The 24221-nt window shown below is 34.3% G+C and overlaps 1 protein-coding gene across 1 annotated transcript; it reads right to left on the minus strand.

The window, feature by feature from the left end:
* LOC109842529 lies at positions 21118-22044 on the minus strand. Its single transcript, XM_020411397.1, has 4 exons — positions 21974-22044; positions 21793-21885; positions 21605-21703; positions 21118-21455 (listed from the first exon to the last, which is right to left on the minus strand). The coding sequence occupies exons 2-4, from the start codon at positions 21811-21813 to the stop codon at positions 21258-21260; spliced, it is 318 nt and encodes a 105-aa protein (XP_020266986.1). The 5' UTR covers positions 21814-21885; positions 21974-22044; the 3' UTR covers positions 21118-21257.

The raw sequence follows: 24221 nt of genomic DNA on the forward strand, positions 1-24221 counted from the left end.
GTGAGATCCCACAAAGTGTCGTAGCGATTCGGGGTAGTCGACTTCAACTGACGTAACTCCTGATTCGAAGGGAAATATTCTTGGTATATCATATTTCCCATTGGCAAACCCGAAACCTTGTTCATCTCATGAAGAGCTAATCCCAGTTCCCCGCGCTTCGTTAGAAATGTATTCGTGTCAGGATTGTAAAGCTCCATCAACGCAAGGAAGTGAGAAATGTTGATTGTCAGTCCATACATAGTGGCACGAATGGCCGCATATAGCCCGCTGGCCTTCAATTCTTCACCCCAACAAGTGAGGACATAGCCGGTTAGGCGAGACCACCAATGTTTATCAGAAGAATGGACCCAACTATAACATCTGTGGTTATTAGCAGGCATCTCTCTCCCCAGTCTTGTGAGGTGATTCTTCAGAGTGATAGCAACCGTACATAGCTCGCCTCGTGGCAGGTCATTCAATCCCAATACACCAGGATGCAATCCGGTGACACGATTTCTGTTACTCGAACCAGGAGTGGAATGATGAGTGATGTATCCGCAATGGACGCGTTCACGTTCCTCCGTCAGATCCTACGGCATCTCTTGTTTAACAGCCTGTTGTCGTAATTCGATCAATGAGCAATGACGAGGAATATGAGGGATATGTAGAAAACCCCCTTCATCCTTATGCAGCTATTGTTCATCTTTGAGGGGCATGATAATCGGGTCCTCAATAGAGTCGCCGAATAAATAATATGTTTCTTTAAAGGATGGGTGGAGTTGACGTCTTCAACTAGAGGTGTGTCGGTAATCAATTGCCATAAGGTACGATGATCTCCTTTACGTATTAGCTAGGGAAGTTCTTTAGGTGCACCCGGAGCAAATTGGGGGATAGCCGGGATGAGCATAGGATCTTTAGTGGAAGCATAAGCCTCGCCAGAGCGGCCTTCTACTGTTTTGGCGTTGATCACCTTTGAAAGGAATTCAACTGAAACAAATAATACGCATTCGCAAAATGCAACTATCATATTTTCCTTTCATCTATGCAGGCATTGAACTCATCTCACAGATTAGTGAGATAGAGTCACGGCCCTGTAATTGGTGAGACGATCTCAACGGTATCTCGCGTGCGCAAGACAAGGCACGCTGTCGCACAACAACACGACAATATACCTCGTCCTGCGTAACGTAATACAATGTGAAATCACCCCGAATTAGTTAAAACGTATTTTGACTAAGCAAAATGCGGTTATGAAGCGGCCACACCCACGAAGGAGAGTGACGGCTCTTCCCGATTGCCTCACTAAGGAGGACAAAATGGGGATATCATACATAATATGTCCATAGGGGTTTCCAAGCAAAAAAAAGAAAAAGTGCTTGTTAATTTAGGTGAGACGATTTGGACTGCATTATACATACGAAGCACGACGTATGTTATCATGTGAGTAACATGAGCATTATACATACGAAGCACGACGTATGTTATCATGTGAGTAACATGAGAGCATACCCATCCTCCGAAGTATAAGGCAGTTGAAGATCGCCCCAAATTGATTAAGGCGCGTTTTGACCAAGCAAAACACGGCTATGAAGCAGCCACACCCACGAAGGAGAATGGCGGCTCTTCCCAATTACCTTACTAAGGAGAACAAAGCGGGGATGCAATATGCAGTATGATGTATTAATGATTGAATTCGTGGATAAAAGAAGTAATGACGTTATACCTGTACAACTAAAAGGCTCCGGCTCAGGTGACTGAGTAGCAGAGCGACCCCTCGCGACGCGTGATCCCCTCGTCGACATAGATAATCTGCAATGGGAACCAACAATTCAATCGTTCAGAGAAATTAGGAAGTATAACATTAAAAAGGGAAATTGTGAATCTTTGATTGAAATTCTACAAAATAGAATTTTTTAGTTAAAGGTCTAATTAAACCTATACGACATCCTCAATTCAAGATAAAGTAAGAAGGAAAATCAGATATACAAATCAAGCGAATCAAACGCCTCCTACATAGCTCACGTGTATAATTGGGCATGAAAATGCAAAGGAAAATCAAGTTAAGGGTCACAGAGTCAAACATAAAGTCTCGACCACGTCAAACATGCAGACTTACAAGCTCACAGAATTACTCGGAATTGAAGCATGGATGTGGACTTGAGTTTCGAAATCATACATGCATACATACATGAGTATGAACAAGAATTGAGTGGTATCAAGTCACGTATACAACCAAACATCCCGTGGGTTTAATGTTGAAAAAAATCCAAAACTAAACTTCATTCAAGTTTCAGTTCATATTCTAGCCGTAGTTGATCAACTTCAAGACTAACAAAGTTCAAAGTTCAACAAATTAAAATAAAGAATTGTGATTATACACAAAAAGTCACAATCAAGGATCAAGGCTTTGACATTTTCCCTAAATCAAGAATTTGGTTTGGTTCCCATTCACAACCATGTTTAATGAGTTCACACACAACTCAAGCCTCATGTGCGATCAAACCAAGCAAAAGAATTCGGTTAAATGCAAAGTCAATTCTCGGCCATATATAAGTTCGGATTCAAGGCATACACGAGTTCAATTATATACAAGAGCTCGGCCAAATACAAGTTAAGGTTCTCAAGCCATACACAAGTTCGGATGCAACACTCATCAATCAACCAAGAGCTAAAGAAAAATTTGGCCATATACAAGTTCGGATTCAAATCATTCTGCTATACATAGATTCTCATCAACATCAACCATGAAGGGGATTCGGCCAACTCAAATTTTGGTCACCATCAAAATCAAACCCAAAGTTTGGATCCAAAATTTAAGCCTTTTCTTTTTTACAAATAAATCCATCAACTTTTTGGTCACTTTTTGCACAAAAGCCCCCTCAAATTTCGGCCAACTTCTCAAACAACAAACCCAAATTTCGGTTTTCCCCCAAAATCAAAAAGTTGCGACTTCAATTACCAATTTATGCATGCAACCATGAAGAAAAATTCGGCCACCAACAAACTCAACATCAATTTTAGTTTTTTCCCAAATTTAAAAATTAGGGTTTCAACCATCAAACCATGAATTCAAAGGCAAGAATTCAAAACTAAAGTTAAAAGAAGACATACCCAAGTTCTTGAAGCTTGAAAGGGGAAGAATAGCTCAAATCACCGAAACCCTAACCTTGAATCTTCCTCTTTTGCTCGAATTTGAATTAGAAGAGGAGAGGAAGGAGGAGATAGGGAATTTGAAGGGGGAAGCTTTGATTTCGTTTGGAACTTTTGAGGGAGAAGAACTCTTGGATGGGTAGAACTTGAGGAGCAGAAGAAAAGAAGAGAATGAAGTCGGTCTTAGGGGGGAGGATTTAAATGACCCGATCTGAACCGGACCGGTCTGAACCAGCCCGAACTGGTCTAAACCGAACCAGATTGAATCAGCCCAAATTACAAGTATCTTTTGCTGGTTCACATGCGTATGAGGCGCGAAATGTTGGGTCGAACATGTAGAACGATTCGAGGGCAATTTATATACACTTTGACCCCCTTTTTGGGTATTTTTTTCGACGTATTCGACGCCCGTATAAATACTCCAACGGGAATACGAGTCTAAACTGTTTCTCACTTTTGACGGGATGTTCCTAGAAAATATTACGCATAATATTCTTAAGGATAACCCGGCAACCTCCGACGGGTACACGAGGTTAAACCGATTCCCAAAACTCCCAGGAGTATACGAGTATAAGCTGGTTCTCCTTAGGTTAACACCGGTCAAAGCATTACACTGAGGGTCAACACCGATCGATACAAAACCCTAAGGTCAACACCGGTCAACACGTAGCCTTAGGTCAACGCCGGTCAACGCGTTGCGATGAGAGTCAACGCTAATCGATACGAAATCCTAAGGTCAACGCCGGTCAACACGTAGCCTTGGGTCAACGTGTTGCGATGAGGGTTAACGCCGATCGATACAAAACCCTAGGTTAACGCCGGTCAACGTGCAGCCTTAGGTCAACACAAGTGAATGCGTTGTGATGAGAGGCAACACCGATCGATACGAAACCCTAAGTTCAATGCCGGTCAACACGTAGCCTTAGGTCAACGCCGGTCAACACGTTGTGATGAGGGTCAACGCCGATCGATACGAAACCCTAAGGCCAACGTCGGTCAACGCGTAGCCCTAGGTCAATGACGGTCAACGCGTTGCGAAGAAGGTCAATACAAATCGATGCGTAACCTTAGGTCAATGCCAGGTAATGTGTTGTGACATAGATAATCAATGCAAAGTCAACTCAACAAAACGAGCTAAAATTAACTCACCAATTCCGATTCGAGACTTCGACAACGGTCAGACGATAAACACAGAACCGAAAGAATTTCAACTGTTCGATAAAATACTGAATAGACTGAAATGTGGAGAAGTCAAGAACTAAAATCGGTTATAGGTCCCTTAACACTGACTGAAGGTGTGGGTCTATCACGTCCAAAGTATTTCAGACTCCTCTCTAAGGGAATGAGGCTGAAACATTTTGGAGGGGGTATCTGTAGGCGTCTAAAAACACCTGTAAGTTCCTATGTACGGCTCGAGACGAAGAGGAGGTGATAAACGTCATCATCCAAGTCGAGAAGATTTGTCCGAGTAGCCAATACGCTCATCGGCCACCGGAAAGGCGAACTAAATGTCCCGTGCACTCACTGACAATTCCACACACTCACCACGTAGTTCTAAGCGTCCCCCGTCCCCCCCAGCCACCGTCAAGCGATCCGCGCGTTCGCGAAACGCGTGAAGCAAATCGAGGAAGCGTACCGATTATAGAAACAAGGAAATACACATAAATGATGGAAAGAGTCAAACCCGAGAAAATCAAGAAAGCCTCTGGCGGCCAGATCACGTCAAAACGACCCGGTCGGGCCAGTGGCTCGGCCTTGGGCCGAGTCACTAGTTGGCAGTTTGGCCTGAATCAGTTTGTTTAGGTTCTTTTTATGGATTCTTTCGGGATTTGTGGGTTCCTGGGCGTTCCAACTGATCTGATACTATGGTTATACAGTTGTAAACTGAAGATAAAGAGAAATCCATTATTCTCATCCAAATAACCACATCTAAGGCCTATAAATATGAGCCAAAGCCCTCCATTTTATTGATCTGGAAATCAAGAGGACGAAGTGCTGTCAAATTGGAGATTGGAGCACGAATTTCAGAGAGTTAACAGATCTTGGCGGAGTTCTTCGGAGATTGGAGCACGAATTTCAGAGAGTTAACAGATCTTGGCGGAGTTCTTCAACAAAGTGAGAGTTCGAGAGATCTGAGACTCATTCCCTAACAGATCTTGGCGGAGTTCTTCAACAAAGTGAGAGTTCGAGAGATCTGAGACTCATTCCCTATTCCTTCGGATTTAAGCTTAGTCTTAAATCTCGAGAAGAGCCATGATTTTTCTTAGTCAAAATCACCGCTACTGCAATTACTTTCTTCATGAAGTGAAAGCACTGATTATCCAACTTCTGCTAACCGGATCTAATCCGTAGGCGGTCCACGGATAAACCCCGGCACCGGCAATGATCACACACAAGCAATAGACGATAAACATCTATTATCTGTAGTTTGAGAGAAAATTGTAATTTTTGATTTAAAGTCTTATAAAAAGTCTATCTTTTTTTTGAGTTTATTGTAAGCGTTCAAAGTTATAATGGACTCATCAAAGAAATCAATTTTCTGATCAAACAGTTTAGGCTATGATGTTAACGTGGCTCCTCAATTCAATGCTTATACACAATGGTGTTTTAGATTTAAGCTATTTGCTAGATCTAAAAATATAGATATATGGGAAGTTATTGACCATGCTTATGTTGTGCTCACATCGGAGAAATCCAAGTGGAGTATAAATGATAAAAAGATGTTTACTATGAACAAGCTTGTGTTAAACTTTTTACTAAATGCATTTGATTCATCTATGCCTAACAAGCTTAATTCTTTTGATAGCGCTTATACATTATGGAAATTCTTAGAAGCGCATTAAGGGACCTTGGAGGGAATCCGACGAGATTCGACGTCTTTCTCTTTAAGTTCTATTGGAGCATCATCATCTTGCACATGGCCAATAGATGATAGCCCTAGTATGGTATGCGATTCAGAATCCGAATATGATTTATCTATTGATGAACTCACATGTGCATATGATAGATTAATGCATGCCTACACTAAGTTGCATAATAATTTTATAGATTTAAAAAGCAAACATGTTAGCTTAAAATCCAATCATGAGAAGCTAGTTTCCAAATTTGATATCATTGTAAAAGAAAATACTATGCTTAAAGAAAACAATGATGTGTTAAATTTGAAAAATAAAAATTTGTTCTTATCTATTACTAGCTTGACTCATGAGAAAGATAATGTCATGTTAGGAGTAGAGGCTAGCAAAAATAATTTGAATACTTTTATGAATAAGTATGTTTGCCCTACTTCTATTATCAATGATGTTGTGCCTAATGATGAGTTGAGTATTATTAAAAATCATATTTCCTCTTTAGATTTAACTCTTAATACATGCATTGATAATCATAAGAAACTTATGGACAAATATGCTAAATCTAGTGCTATAACTTCTAAATCACCTACCCACTATGTACACTTGTATAACAAAGTTTACAAATACTCAATTTGCGGTCGTAAAGGCCACATTGCTAAATTTTGCTATGATGCACAAAAATCCACTAAGACAAATACTCCATGTGCATTTCATAAGGCTGCTTCTTCATCACATACACATGCACATGCATCAATTGCTCATCATAAACATGTTCATGTGTTTAAATGTAATCTTTGTGGTCGTTTTGGCCATTTGGTAAAATATTATTTTGATTTGAAAAAAGTTTCACATTTGTCAAATGTTTCTAAAGGACCACATAAGTTTAAATGTGTTTATTGTGGTAGATTTGGTCATTTGGCCAAATTTTATTTTGATTTAAAAAGAGTTTCTTATTTGCAAAATGAATTTAAAAGATAATCCTTATTTGCAAATAATTCACATGCACGCCCACTTGGTCAACACAAATCATTTAAACTTTTTTATTGTACCTATTACAACTGAAAATGTTATTTGCATAATTTTTATTTTAACCGTGTTAGTGCACTACATGCGCCCAAAAGGGATCATAACCCTAAGGCATTGAGCTTTCATGATAGGGGTCATGTCCCTAAATCCTTTGCTACCAAAAATATTTGGGTACTAAAACAAATTTAATTTTAAAATCAAGATTTTTAATATTTTATTTTTTATGTCTTAGTTTTTAAAAACAAGTTTTTGAAAAGCAAGTTTTTGAAAATTTTAAAAATAAAACAAATTTTAATCTAAGACTTTTGTTTTTCATGTTTTTTATTTTTTTGGCTTTGATTGCCATGAGAGGTTTGTGTTTGTGCAACTCGCGGATTTATTGGGTGTTTATTTCTCAAATCGTGTTTACCGGATGCTAAAATCTTTATATGGGTTGAGACAAGCTAACAAGCTTGATATGGTTGCCTCTCTTGCTTTTGTCGAGAATGATACAATATATATACTTTGAATTTCTTTTGGTATCATTTGAGGCTTTTTATTTTAGTTTTTCAATTTGGATTTTCATGAGTTTCATGGTCTCTCTTCACTTGATTTCATGATCTATTTTTCTATATATTGTTCTTTATTTATGTTTGACAATTTATAGATTTTTTGATTTATTGACAAATCATTTGATTCTTGATTTTTGATTTTTCAAATCTTATTTTTAAAAATCCTTTTTTTATATTTTATTAATATATAATTTTTTTTTAGACCCTTGTGACACTTTGTATTCAGGATACACATATGTGTGTTCACTTGGTCCTCTTTCATGTGAGTTGTTATTAGCATATTTTATATCTATGATTACTCACATATATTTGTCTTGATCATTATTGTATATATTCATTAAGGTTTTTTGATAGTGGGAGCTATTCCCTATTATTTGTTTCTATACTCACCATGCTTATAGGTAGGAGGAGCTTCCGCTTTCCTATTACTTTTTTCCCTTTTTAATGTTGTCAAAGGGGGAGAAATATTGTGAGTATATCCTACCTTATTTTTATGTATGATAATCGTAATTTATATAATCATTTTATATCATGCGTATCTCTTTTTATAAATTGTTTGTCATCACAAAAAAGTGGGAGATTGTTGGCCTTTCTGTTTTGATGATGTTTTAACAAACAATTCACGACTAATATTATTTGTCTAGTGTTTGTATTTTCTTATTTATTTTGGACAAATAATGAGGTGGAGGTTGAATGAACTTGCACTTCAACGATCATATCCAATGGAGGTTGACGGAATATCGGAGTGAAGCAATGCATTTTAAATCAAGATCCAAGTTCAATCTTCTTCTGCAAGTTTACCAAGTCGAGCTTATTGAAGATCAAGACAGCTTGGGTAATTTAGTTTTAGGTTTTATATTATGTGTGTTCAATACTTTAAGCTCAATCATATATACACACACAAGTTTTGGTTTCTTATATATATATATATAGTTATATATATACACATTTTGATTTTTGGTTTTCAACGTTTAAATAAATTTGTGAAAATATTAAGTTATTTATTTATGGACTTAACAATCATGATATACATCTTTTATTAAGTCTATAAAATCATTTAAAAAAGTTTTAAAATTGTGTTTAAGTCAAAATGTCAAAAAACAAGTGTGTTCACATTTCAAGTTTTGACTAGTTTTGCAAAATGATGAGTTTTCATAAATGTGAAGTGCAATTCTAAAAACTCTTTTTGTAACATGTTTATTATCATGTTTATAATTATTTTTCAAAGTTTTATAATTTCTAAAATTTATTTGCTATTTTTAAAATCACTTCAAAAATTATATTTACTATTCATAACAGGCTGAAAACCTGTTATCAGTCGACTGATGAAGTTTATCAGTCGATGGATGAAACTGTCTGGAATCATCAATAGTTTCTGTTTCTTATTCGTTTGACTAACCAATCGACTGACGAGGTCTTTAGTCGACTAACGAGATCTTCAGTCGACTAATAAGCTGTTAGCTTTCTGTAACGGTCAGCTCATCAGTCGACTGATTAAACCCATCAGTGGACTGATGCTGTAACGACTAGTTTTTTTCTAGCTTTTGTCTGTTTTGAGTTTTTGGTCTTTTTGCCATGTTTTCTCTTTCCTTTGGGGTTCCTATAAATACCCCCACATATCCTCAATTCATTTCAACTACGAGAATGTTTTAAGCAAGTTTTAGAGAGTTTTACAAGGGTTTTAAAGTTTGTTTCAAGTTTCGGTTTTGTGAAGAAAGTTTCACCAAGAGCATGAAGAGATCATCCATTCCTTATTTGGGTTTCAACTTCATCTTTTCTACTCTTATTATATGGAGAAGTTTTTCTTAAACTCAACTCTAGCAATTTATATGTTTGATCTTATTTTCCATAAGCTAGATTTCAATTGAGTTTATATTTGTTTTATCTCTTTGTTACACACACCCACATTGAGCTTTTAGTAATTTCATACATAGTATAATTTGTGGTTGTGGGTTTGTGATCTTGAGATTGAGCTTAATTGAGTTCTCATCTAGTTAGAGAACAAACATTTGTATTTGTGAGTCTTTATTGTGAGACACTCTTTGTAATATACTTGTACACCAAGAGAAGTGTGTAGTGAGAGACGGGATCGTCCCAAGAGGACTGGCGTCGGTAGTAAAGCCTATGGAGAGGTTGTAAATCTGAGTACTTGAGAGAGACGGGCTAGAGACCAACATTTAGAGTATGTAGAGTGTGATTGCAAGAGTGTTAATTGTAAAGTTTTCGTTGAGCTAGAAAACCGAGTGTGAGGTGTAAACGTTTTCGGGTGAGCGTTAAAAGCTCGGTGTGATAGTGGATTTCTCCCTGGGAGTGCGAAGCAGAGACGTAAGATGGACGGTCCAAACTCTATGATCATTTCTTGTGTGTTTGAGTTTGGCTCATGCACTTTTTTTGTTTATCTCTATCGCCATTCTGTAATTGTCTAATTTTTCTACTATATTGTTTGTATTTGTTTATAGTTTACTTACCCTTATTTGTATATCCTTGCATATATATCTTGTTGCATATCTAATTTGCTAGGATATTTGTTAATTAGTTTTTATTGGCCTTAAATTGGATTAGATTAGAATAAACCCTATTTACCCCCTCTAGGGTTCTTTCCTAGTGGCATTAGGGTCTAACATGGATTTGGGTTGGATATGGTTGATATAGAGGGTGATGAACTGGAAGGGGTTAGGAATTGTATGGGGGTGGATGTCGGGGTAGCTTAACTCTGAGTTCGCTTAGGTGAAGACCGTCGGCGAAGTTATTCCCATTGTTTAGGTGAAGGGTAAGTCATTCAATAGCTTGTTAAAGGTTCTGAAGAGACGCCTTCAATGTGCCAAATCTTTCATCCATAGAATCCATCCTCACGGAAAGATCCTGTAGATGTCATTATTGAAGATGTTGAAACCAAAGCTCTGATACCACTTGACATAGACATAATACTGGGAAGGCCGATCGGATATCGTTCCGATGCTGACGAGTCCTGATAACAGAAGGTATTCCACGAGCTTGAATCCACAAGCTCAAAGTTTCTCAAACTTGAGAATGAAAACAATGAGAGAATTTCTCTTGATTGAATAATTGAAAGTCAATTCACAATTTACAAAGGAACTAATATTTATAGCCAACTAAATCTACCCTAACTCTAATAAAAAAGAAACTCTAAGTCTAAAAGGAAATAACCAAATCCAAAAGGAAATAACCAAAAAAAAGGAACTCTTTCCTAATCTGAAGTCAAGTCGACATGAGGCATCCCGACTAGTACCGCCTTTCATGTCGACTATACCTGAGTCGATTAAGAATGTCGAGTCGTCCCGCCTTTCGTGTCGACTGGCATGTGTCGACTCCTTATGTCCCATGTCATCTCGTCCTATTGCTTTGAGTCATCTGCTTGTCTCGGCTGGGTTGTGTCGACTCATCCTGTCCTCATCTCGACTCGTCTGTGCTGTTGTCACCTTATCTGGTTTAAGTCGAGTCTCGTCTCGTCTATCTATTTAGTGGACTCGATTGCTTTTCTTTTCAGTTCATCCAATACTTGATCTCCTGCATCACCTCTCCTCTCCCCTAACACATCTCCATCCTCCTCTCTCCCTCTTCCTCCTTTTCTCTCAGACACCAACATCCTCGTCTGCCATCATCGACTTTGGGTGCACACTCTGGCCATGTTGTCTCCTTCTTTGGCCATGTTGTCTCCTTCTTTAGCCTCACCCTTAGCCACTACTAACCTCGAGCGCACCCTCCTTCCTCCTCTCTCTTCTCTCCAGATTTAATCTCCATGGATCCTCCTTCCTCCTCTCCTCTCCTCACCTCCTCTCTCCTAACCCATCTTCTTCCTCCTCTCTCCCTTTTCCTCCTTTTTCTCTCAGACACCGACATCCCCCTTTGCCACCATCGACTTTAGGTGCACGCTCCGACCATGTTGACTCTTTCTTTAGCCTCACATTCCACCACCTTGGGTGCAAGTTTCACAAGGCCTATAAGCTATTGGTTTTTAAAAAAATTTATAATTTCTGTTTGAACATCATGAAAAGATAAAAATCTAAAGAAATACTAACTAAATGTGATTTTTGTTTGACAATTTTTGATGTTAAACTAAGTTCAAGGTGGAATGTTAATTCTAATGAGTTGGAAGTGAAGTCCAATGGCTTGTATGTTAAGTCTATTAGATTGAATAATAAGTCCAAGGGGTTATATGTTAACACTATTAGGTTAAATAATAAATCTAAAGGTAGAATGTTAAGTGTAATGGATTATATGTTAAGTCTAATTTATTGAATGTTAAATATAATTTGTTACATGTTAAGTCTAATGCGTTGTATGTCAAGTCTAATCGGCATGATGTTAATTCTAATTGATTGAATGTTAAGTCTATAGAGTTGGAAGTGAAGTTTAATGGTTTGTATGTTAAGTCTATTGGGTTGAATAATAAGTCTAAAAGGTGAAATGTTAAGTGCAATAGATTATATGCTAAGTCTAATTTGTTAGATGTTAAGTATAATTTGTTACATGTTAAGTTTAATGTGTTGTACGTTAAGTCTAGTTGGTGTGATGTTAATTCTAATCGGTTAAATGTTAAACCTAATTTGAAGATATTTTTATCTAATGAAAAGCATGTTATTTGTAATGAAAACAATATTAAATCTAAACTGTCGTTAATTCTAGTGAGAGGATTATCAAGTCTAATTTGTTGAATGTTCATTTTGATTAGATCAGAGAAATGTCAAGTCTAATAAGGATATTTTAAAATCTAATCGGAAGATTGTCAAGTCTAATCTATTGAATATTAAGTCTCGTTTGTTAAATCAATTTGGTTCAATGTTAAGTTTATTGGGTTGAATAATAAATCCAAGGGCTTGTATGTTAAGTCTATTGGGTTGAATAATAAGTCTATAGGTAAAATGTTAAGTGTAATGAAATATATGTTAAGTTTAATTTGTTGAATATTAAGCATAATTTATTACATATTAAGTCTAATGCGTTGTATGTTAAGTTTAATTGGTATGGTGTTAATTTTAATAAAGATATTTTGAGAATTTTTTATTTTTTCCTCTCTCTATGCTTAGTTGGCAAGAAATAGACTTAATATTCAATTCTATAAACTTAACATTCAACGAGTTAGAATTAACATCACGCCAATTGGACTTAACATACAATGCATTAGACTTAATATGTTACAAATTACACTTAATATTCAATAAATTAGACTTAACACATAATCCATTACACTTAACATTCCACATTTAGACTTATTTTCATACCCAATAGATTTAACTTCAAACCAATTTGAGTTAACAAACGAAACTTAACATTCAATAGATTAGACTTGATAATCTTTTGATTAGACTTAACATTCAAGTTATTCGACTTGACATTTCTCTAATTAGATTTAACATTATACTTATTTGACTTGAAATTCCTCTAATTAGAATTAATATCATGCCAATTAAACTTAATGTACAACAAATTAGACTTAACATGTAACAAATTACACTTAGCATTCAATAAATTAGACTTAACATATAATTAACCCAATAGAGTTAACATACATGACCTTGGACTTATTATTCAACCTAATAAATTTAATATACAAGTACTTGGACTTTACTTCCAACTCATTAGACTTAACATTCTACCTTGGACTTGAACTTAACATCAAATATTATCAAACAAAAATTACATTTAGCAGGTATTTCTTTTAATTTTTATCTTTCCATAATATTTAAAAATAAATTATAAATTTCTTTAAAAAACCAATAGTTTATAGGTCTTGTGGAACTTGCACCCAAGATGGCAGAGAGCGAGGCCGAAGAAGGAGACAACATGGCCGGAGCGTGCACCCAAGATCAGTGGTGGTGAAGGAGGATGTTAGTGTCTGAAAATAAGGAGGAAGAGGGAGAAAGGAGGAAGGAGATGAGTTAGGAGAGAGGAGGAGAGGACAGGAGAGGAGAAAAGAGGATCCGTGGAGATTAGATCTAGAGAGAAGAGTGATGAGGAAGCAGGGTGCACTTGAAGTTGGTGGTGGCGAACGGTGAGGCCGAAGAAAGAGATAACATGGCCGGAGCGTGCACCCAAAATTGAAAGTGGCGAAGGGGGATGTCGGTGCCTAAGAGAAAAAGGAGGAAGAGGGAGAGAGGAGGAAGGAGATGGTTAGGAGAGAGGATGAGAGGACAGGAGATAAGAAAGGATGAGCCATGGAGATTAGATTTGGAGGGAGAGAGAGAGAGAGAGAGAGAGAGAGAGAGAGAGAGAGAGAGAGAGAGAGAGTATTTTACGATTTTTTTTATTTTTATTTCTCTCCCTATGCTTAGTTGGAAGGAAATAAGGGTTGAAACATTTTTTTTGGATCTTGAGGGCTGAAACACATGGGAAAAAGGTTGAAGAGGCTGGTCACATAGAGTTCTTAAATTTAGGGCCTTGACACAATTTTCCCAAAATATAATGTTGTAATCTTATTCAAACCTGAGGGTTGCTTCCTATTTACCAAGGGGTTATTTATTTGGATCCAAGTGAAGACAAAAGTTTTTAAGTGACTTATTTTTTTAATATTTTAGGTATTTATTTGAATGTAAATGGTTACGAAAAAGAAATACAATAAAGTTGCCACATAGAATTTAATATAATTTTGACTTTCCCTAAAAAAGTGGTCAAGTCACATAAAAGTGACAAGAATTGTAACTAATTTTAATAAAATAATTTTAACTATATTTACTAATTAATCCTATTTTTCCATATTATCTTCAGATTGCAATTTCAATAATAATTTTCTTTTTCAAATAAATATTGTACTCACTTGCATGCTAACATGGATGTGAAATTTATTTGTAAAATAAAGTAACTTAATCATTTTCAATTCACTTTTGAATTACTAAACACCTCCTAAATTTCAACTAAAATCATTATAGAAAACACTTTAATCCCAATAATATAAAAATATATAGAGAGTTGTTAAAATTTTGTTCTATTTAAAATTAAAAGTAATCTTTAAAATGATTATGGCTAATTTTTCAGTAGTTATATTTTGCATTGACAAGTATTTAATAGTCATTTTGGAAAAGAAACTTATCATTTTATAACATTTAACTCAATGAATATTTAATTATGTTTGCTCAAATCTTACTTTCATTCATGATTTATAATATTCTAGAAATAAAAAATGATGAAAATTAATTATTGTAAATGGAATTTTATTTTGATTCATAATTTAGAATCTTCTAAAAAAAGAGAAGAAACAATAGGAAGTGAAAACATTTTTAGGTACAAAACTATCAATATGCCCTTTACTCTTCTATTATGATGGGAAATGTCCTTTAATCTTTGTGGTAACTGCACTGAGGTTTTATTATAGCAATATATATAGATAAAATTAAATTTTATTTCTTAAATTTTTTCGTATTTTCCTTTTTGAAAACTATTATATTGCACGTGCTATGCACGAGAGCATTCCTATTTTATTTAATGTTCTTCCAAAAAAAATTGTTAGCTGCAAAATAATAAAATGACCTGTATAGCAATATAAATTCTAAACAATTATAATTTTTTAAATGAATAAATTATTGGATAAAACTGTGTATAAAGAATTGTTTGATTAATTATTATAGTTTGGTTAATTGTTATTCATATTTTATTAAAATAATTGTAATATATTAAATAATTTCTTCTCTTTTAAATATAATAGTTTTATACATAGCATAATTATAATACTATTAGTAACTATATTTTAATTTCATAATTAATTTAATATACTATTAGTAAATAATTTATTAAATTGCATAATTATTAAATTATAGTGTAATTTATTAATTTAAAAAAATACTATTAAAATCATTATACTACTAGTACTATTACAATTACAATAAAAATAAATTATTTTTCATACTATTATCATACATTTAAAAGGATAATAAGATGAAAGGTGGTAGTCCTCCACAAGAGGTGAAAACCCAAAGGCATAAGGCATAAGCCTAATAAACTTTTATTATTTTTATTTTTTCTTGAATTTGTAATATCATGTGAAGATAAATTAGGGATAAATTTCAAATTTTCTATTAAATAATATAATTAAATAATAAAATAATAGTGTGACCAAATATTTTAAAAAAATGAGGAAATGTATAATTAATAAGAGGTTATATATTACTAGTGAATGATTAATTACAACTAATGTCATATTTGAGATGAAAGGTAATAGGTAGTCCTCCATAGAAGTGAAACCTAAAGGCATAAGGCGTAAGCCTAATAATTTTTTATTATAAATTTTTATTTTTTTTAATTTTAAATATTACGTGAAGATAAATTAGGAATAAATTTTAAAATTTCTATTGATTAACATAATTAAATAATAAAATAATAGTGTGACTGCAAATGTTTTGAAAAAAATAAAGAAATGCTTAATTAATAAGAGATTATATATGACTAGTAAATGATTAATTACAACTAATGATATATTTGAGAACTATCAAATTAAAAGAGTAAAAATTAAAATTAAAAAATTTAACAAGGGAATCCTCTTCTACATATAGTATAGATTTGCGGTGGCAATCTCATTCAGCCGCAGCAAGATACAAGAGAAAACGTTACAGGGCGGGTCATATGGGCGTGAGCATGACCAACTTTAGCCTAGTTGGGCGACACATTTCCACTTTTGGCCCACTTTCATAATTTTGGCCCATTTCAAGACGCCTAAAGAAGTCGGAGCTTTTCATCCAGACCCTAGAGCAAATGGCATGGACAACTTCATACCCTAAAGTTTCTTTAAATATTCTTTTGAAGTAAAAATTTTCTCAAGTCGAAAAACTCTTGCTTGTAACTAGACATCATCAATAGAATTCAAAGAAGTGAAAATATACATACACTAAGCAATAAAGAATTTGAATTAAGGTTAGTATGATACCTTTAATTACAAATACATTTAGTTCGTTTATACTCCTATATAGGTTAAGAAAACTTGGAAAAGACCATTATTAGTTTTTTATAAAATGACTCGTGCTAGGTATACGGGCGTGTAGCCAACAATCAGCATATATAACATCATGTCTTTTAAACATTGAATTAAGGAAGGGTATGTATTAAGATTTCAGCTTAGGATACCATACATGACTGATATAATGCATCCACAAGTCCCGAGCTCTATGGTCCTCACTTTTAACAAAAGAGTTAATTTTACCTTGATACATATTATTACCTTAAGAATCATATCACATCATATCATATTCCTTTTAAAAATTGAAGTTTAGAAAAAACTTTTTACGGATAGAAATATCCTTGACCTTTTTAAATATTACATTATTATCATATATCCCATCATAATTAATTTTAATTAATAATAGGTACAAGCTTCAATTATCCTATCCTAATTAATATGTATATAAACTCAACTTTGATTTAAGTATGTTATGAATAATATTAAGTTATAGAGTAATAGTTCAACCTCCAAGTTTAGCCTCTTCTCCAGAAATTATAAAATAGAAAATCTCATAACTTACAAAATTTATTTGCACAACTAGTAGCTAATTTAGTTTAGGTTTTATATTATGTGTGTTAGTACGTTAAGCTCAATATCATATACACACACATTTTATTGGTTTCCTTGTATATATATGTAGTCATATATATATACAACACAAGTTTTGGTTTTCATGTTTATAAATATGAAATTACATATTTCATATTTATTATTGTAATTTGGTTTAACTACTTAGATATGAAACAAATATATTTTCATATACATACTCATATGTTTTATTTTCTATTGTATTTGTGAAAATATTATATTCTCAGTTTATGGACTTAATAACAATCATATACATCTTTTTTCAAGTCTACAAAATCATTTTGTCAAGTTTCAAAACATGGTTTAGCCAAAATGTCAAAATTCATATGTTTACATTTTCATGTTTTGGACTATTTTACAAAATGATGATATTTCTCATTTGGGAAGTCCTTTTAGAAAACCAATTTTTGTAGCATGTGTATTATTATGTCTATAATCATTTCCCAAAGTTTTATAATTTTTGAAATTTATTTGATATTTTTAAACATGGTTTTAAAATCATAAAATCAACTTTCAAACTGTTCTGTTCATGTATCAGTTTGCGGTTGACCGCCACGATCGACCGCACCTGAATTTTTACCTGCAGAGTCAAACAGAAATTTTCATGGTCGACCGCCACGGTCGAACATCAGCTCGAATTTTCCCACGGTTGACCGTCACGGTAGACCGCCAAAGTCTCTGGAAAATTCTCAGCTTCGAAAGTGGCTCGCGGTCGACCGCGAGATTTTCACGATCGACTGTCGTTCACTCCAATGACTATTTTTGTACAGATTCTGATTTCTGATTCTGTGGGCTTTTTAGTCTTTTGTTTGGAGGTTTTGGCTGAGGTTTTAGGAGGCTATAAATACCCCATTGGTCTCAGTTCTCTTAGCAATCCAAGAAATGTTTTAACAAAGTTTTAACAAGGGTTTAAGTGTGTTTAGTGTCTGTTTTGTTTGCGAAGAAGTTTTCTTAAGTGGAGGAGATCATCTTATTGTTTGGGTTTCAATCTTCATCTCTCCATTTTGTTATTCAGAGAAGAATCTCTAAACTCATATCTAGCTATTTATACGTTTGATTTCCATTTCCATAAGCTAGTATTTGTATTGAGTTTATATTTGATTTTATTTTTTTATTGCTTACACACACAACCATTGAGCTTATTGTATTTACATACATTGTATAATTAGGTTGTGGGGAGTTGTAACAATTTAGAGTGAGCTACATTGAGTTCTCATCTATTGAGGAGAACATATTTGTTATTACATTATGAGTGTTGTAAGGTTTTCGGTGAGCTAGAAAACCGAGTGTGTTGTGAAGTTTTCAGTGAACTAGAAAACCGAGTGTGAGGAGTGAACGTTGATCGGTAAGCGTTGAAAACTGACATTTTGAAGTGATTGTGAACGTTGATCGGTGAACGTTGAAAACCGACATTGTGAGGTGTAAACGTTATTCGGGTGAGTTGGTATCAGAGCTTGGTGCTCTTTGATTTAAGGTCTAATCGCCTTGAGTTAAAGATCCAAGTTACCTTTTTGTGCTAATCTTGTTTTGATTATATTTATATCTTGCTTGCATTTTTTACAAATTATGGATATGAATGATGCATCTTGTTTAGGCTATGATTCTAGTATTGCTCCTAAATTGTAAACGTTATTCGGGTGAGCGTAGAAAACCCGGTTGTGATAGTGGATTTCTTCCCGGGAGTGGGGAGCAATGACGTAGGATGGAAGGTCCAAACTCCGTGATCATTTGAGTGTGTTTGAGTTTGTCATTGGCGCATTTTCTTTTGCATTTATCTTATATTGTCAATTGTGCATTGCTCATTTATTTCATCCATTATCTTGTTTATGTTTATTTCACCCTTGTGTTAGTTTTGATTTTGCTTATATTGTGCCCACATTGGAGAAATCCAAGTGGAATAAAAATGATAAAAGATTATTTATATGAACAAGCTCTTGTTGGAATTCTTACATAATGCATTTGATTCATCTTTGTCTAACAATTTTGTTCATTTTGATAGTGCTTACACCTTATGGAAATTTATTGAAGCACATCAAGAGGACTTGGAGGTGATCCGACAAGCTTTGGAGGATCCGGCTTCAAGCTCATATGGAGCATCATGCACACGGCTACTAGGCGATAGCCCTAGTGAGGTTTGCGAGTTCGAAACTACTAATGATTTATCTAGTGATGAACTTGCTTGTGCTAGTAAAAAATTATTGCATGCCTATAACAAATTGCATAAAGATTTTATTGATTTATAAAGCAAGCATGAAGATTTGAAATCCGATCATGAGTTGTTAGCATCTAAGTTTGAAACTATTTCTAATAAAAATGTGATCCTTAAAAAAAACAATAAAAAATTAAAATTGGATCATGTTTCTTTAACTTCAAATGTTGCTAGTTTAACTCATGAAAAAGATAATGCCATGTTAGAAGTAGAGAACATAAAAAATGATGCTACTTCTTTTATAAATAATTATTTATGTTCTACTTCTAAAGTTAATGCTAATATGCTTAATGATGAGTTGAACAATGTTAAAAACCATATTTCTTCTTTAGATTCAACTCTTAATACATGCATTAACAACCATAAGAAGCTTGTGAATATATGTGTCAAGTCTAAGTCAAAATCATCCACTCATCATGCACACATATATAGAAAAGTCTACAAATGCACAATTTGCGGTCGTAAAGGCCATCTTGCTAGATTTGGCTATGATGCACACAAACATAACAATGCTAATGCTCATTGTGCATCTCATGTAGCTTCTTCATCACATACACATGCATATGCTTATCATGCACATCATAAACATGCTAATGTGTTTAAATGTGATCTTTGTGGACGTTTTGGCCATTTGGCAAAATTTTACTATGATTTGAAAAAGACTTCACTTTTGCCAAATGATTTTAAAAGATCACAAAAGTTTAAGTGTGATCATTGTGGTAGATTTGGTCATTTGACCAAGTTTTGTTTTGATTTAAAGAGAGTTTCTCATTTGCAAAACAATTTAAAAGAAAAACATATTTTTGCAAATGATTCCCGTGCACGAGCCACTACAACAGAAATGCTAATCCGCGAGGAACAAGTTTGTCGTTGAAAGTCGTTCCTCGTCGTAGTGTGCTCGCGAGGAAAAAACTTTGGTCACCATTTCCTCGCGGTAGGGTGGTCAAGAAAAGTTTCTGCGAGGAATATTATAATTTCTCACGAAATCCTTTTTTCGATGAATATATTCTTTTCTCGTTGTTACTCTTTAGCCTCGATATTTTTCCTCACCTAATCTCATACCTTTTTCATTTCCTCGCCAATGATATGTGAATAATATTTAATTTATATATAATAAAAGTTCTAAAAAAACTATTTTCGCCGTTGTAAGTACCTTTCAACGAGGAAATTGTTCCTCACCAAAGGTAAATCATTAACGAGGAAATTGGTTTTCTTTATTATATGTATCTTTTTCTCGTGGAAACAGTTCCTCAGTAAAGGGACTCAAAGATGAGGAAATTTAAATTTGTCGTTGTAGGTTGTACCTCATATTCCTCGCCAAAGAAATTCAATTACGAGGAAATTTACATTTGTCGATATATGTTATATGGTCTATAACAAGGAAAATTACTTTCGCCGTTATAGGTTGTATCACTATAGCGAGGAAATATGCTTTTGTCGACGTAAGCAGTATACTCTATAACGAGGAAATATTCTTTTGATGACATATGTATGTGGCCTATTGCGACGAAACATATTTTCGTCACCTTAAGTTGTAGGGTCTATTTCGAGGAAATTTACTTTCATCGACCTAAATATATAGCGAGAAAACTTATAATGAGGAAATTTTATTTCATCAATAATAATGCTATTACGAGAAAAACACAAAATATAACTAATTATCATCAATTGTCACCACAGTACATCAAAACAATTAAAATAAATAAAGCAAGAAAGGTACTACCATAAGTAACAATGCTAGTCTAAAGCAAAAACAAATGCAACACGATCAAAAAAACATTTCTCCAAGTTTAAGTTCACTAAGAAAGCTAAGCCGATGGATGTTGCCTCGAAAAATTAGCCATAAACTCCTCAAACTTTTTGGCTTGCTCCTCCAATCTTTGGATTACCTCATTTTGCGCATCGATCTTCTGTTGTTGAGTTCCTACAAGTTGTTGGGTCTCTTGAAGCTGTTCTTACAACTCTTTATTCTTTTCAGACATTTCACTTATTGAAGAACGAGAGAACCTTAATGGTGGTGGTCTAGGGCCAAAACCACAGCCCTTAATGTAGCCTGATTTGACTTTGAGAACTTTTGCATAAATTTCCTCATCTGTCATTGTTCGAGTTCCATCAGGTTGAGTGGTATCTGCTTGCATCTTTATCATTTGATCCTATAAGTAAAAAAAAATATACCCAGTTCAATCATATGCAACTTCTTAATTACAACCTAATCAATATAATCCTCTTTAGAACAGTAATATCAATTTCACCTATATTCTTAAAATATTATAAAAGCATGCATCATTAACACGTTACTTACCCATTTTTCCTTTGCTCCCAAGTCCCATCCTTTTTTTGTACTTCTATACTCTGTTTCAAAATGATCAATTGCACCTTGCATCTCTCCAGTCTGTGTTGCCTATTGCATTCAAACATGTTTTCATTTTTAGCATATATATGTACACAATTAAGTTATAAATTTATAAGCAAAACTAAAAAGTGTCTTACAATTTGCTCTTGGTGTGACATAAATGATTTTGACCCAGCTTTGTGATGATATGTCAACTTTGACCTATTAAGAACATTCTTCTCTGAGCGAATCTAAAATTATTAAGACATACAATTAGAAAGAAGTAAATGAAAAAAGAAAAAATGTAATGCGTGGAGAAAAATAAAAAAGATATTGTACCTTAAACTTTTCACTAGAAAAATGAGTGCAAAGAAACTCTCATTCTTCCTAAGTCTTGACAGCTTCATGTTTGTTATGAACTGCATCCTCAATTGTTGAAAACTGCTCAAAATGTTTCTTTAACTTATAATGAAAATTACAATATACGGTCTGACATGTTGTAATTATATATCTTTGGACCCAAGGGAGCGACATATCAAATTCAAATTTATTCTGCACAGGCATAATTTCATGTCAAACTAAATATAACAAATCAAAGCAACCAATATAATGCCTTTAGCAAAACAAATCATCACTAACCTGCATTCTTTTGATCAAGTTCTCCACATCTGCTTTTTCAATCTTCTTCCATTTTTCCACATTCAGTGGGGCGTAGTTTCGAATTGTGTAACCAAATTCATTTGGAAACATCTCAGCATAAGGGCCAGTAGGTCTGCCATTTTCTTCAGTCAGAGTCACAGGTATTTTAGAATTCAATTGGGAGAACACCTTATCTGCATTCACTCCTCTTGTCTTCCCTCGCACCTTTTTGGTTGTACCTTTGACATAATTTTTATTAAGAACATAACACATACTTATATTTCATTCTTAAAATATTTGTATATAATATTTTGTATACCTGAAGGAGGCTCCTGATTAATATCTGACATCACATTATCATCTCGCTCTTCAACTATGGTGTTTACTACTGGCTGATCATTAACACTTTGTTGCTGAAGACGTGCACTAACCCTAATCCCTGTCATTCGAGTTTGTAGTTTAGGTATACCCTTGTAATTTGCATTTGATGAAAATGAAATTCAATTCAGCTTCTCTACACCTTTTAGAGGAAAATAATTCAATTTTGCTCAATTCAACTGAATTCAGCTCAATTCAACTGAATTCAGCTCAATTCAACTAAATTCAGCTCAATTCAACACCACTTACCAGTAGTAGTTCGTTCTGTGGTGACAACAGTACTACTAGAATTCAGTCCATCTACTACAGAATTTTGGCATTCTTGACTGGAAGTTTGCAGACGAGTACGTTTTGTACCTATTAGCACACACACTTGTTAGATAAGTAAAAACTAACAGTACTTAAATATTCTAACAGTAAAATAAAGATTGCATATTTACTCGGATTAGAACCGGATCCATTCCCTATAGAATTCACGTATGGCAGATAACTAGTTGCTGCATGAGAACGTTTCTTTTTCAATAATTCTGTATGTGATTGATTACTTGGTGCATTACCTGTTGTTACATAAACATTAAATTGATAATAATATTCTAATCAACCAAGTGAATGAATCATGAATTATAAGAGAAATATGCACTACTTACCAGAAGTAGAACTCTGAACGGTAGGCGTTTTGTTACGGTACATCTTCTCACTATTTATTATCAGACAATTAGAATGGTCAAAATGCAAAAGAATGTAACATTCATCTATTTGAATCATTACCATGTTTATATGAGTCTCAAAGAAATTTTTTCTGCTATTCTTGCTAATAATTGTATCTTTTTCTGGTAGGGCTACTGATAATCAGGTACATGGAACTTTTAATTACATCTCCAGAAATGCATATCACAGAAATTCTCTTAACTGTAAACCAACTTATAATATATGCAGGTTACCACAGGATGGTATAAGAAGATGGGAGATAGGATATGGACACCTTGGTTTATCAAATTCATCCATTCTCGAGGATTTTACAACATATACACAAATTTTCAGCAAGAAAGGGCTTTAAGCACATCTCACAGGGATGCTAGTGTAAACTATGGTAAAACACCTGGTCCTGATTCCATGCTGTTAGATGAGGGCTCTCTTGATTTCAACCTTTGGGAATTGCAACCTTTAAGAAATTTAAAACGATATGATTTCTGCTTCTGGGAAGTGCATCCTTGGAAAGTTGTAAAAAGCTATGATGAACTTGGACCTGATCTTGGCTCTATGCGGAAACAGAGAAGTATCGTGCTCGTAAGCTTGTATAAGACTACAGAGAAAACTCCTAGAAACCTTATTTGTCATTTTGAGAGGCTATCTATGCAGAACCTCCCCTTAGTCATTAAAAAGATCTATAGGAATGTTATTGTAGTAATAAGATCTATAGGAATGTTCCCCCCTAAGTCATGAAAAAGAATCAACTAGCGACCTACAAGGAGCCAAAATCAACTTACATCGGAAACTACAGCCTGTATACATTGCCTGCACAAAATTCCGTTTATATACTAAAACTTACATCGAAAATGAAGGAGATGAC

The sequence above is a fragment of the Asparagus officinalis genome, chromosome 1, assembly GCF_001876935.1.
Source record: "Asparagus officinalis chromosome 1, Aspof.V1, whole genome shotgun sequence".
Taxonomy (NCBI): Eukaryota; Viridiplantae; Streptophyta; class Magnoliopsida; order Asparagales; family Asparagaceae; genus Asparagus; species Asparagus officinalis.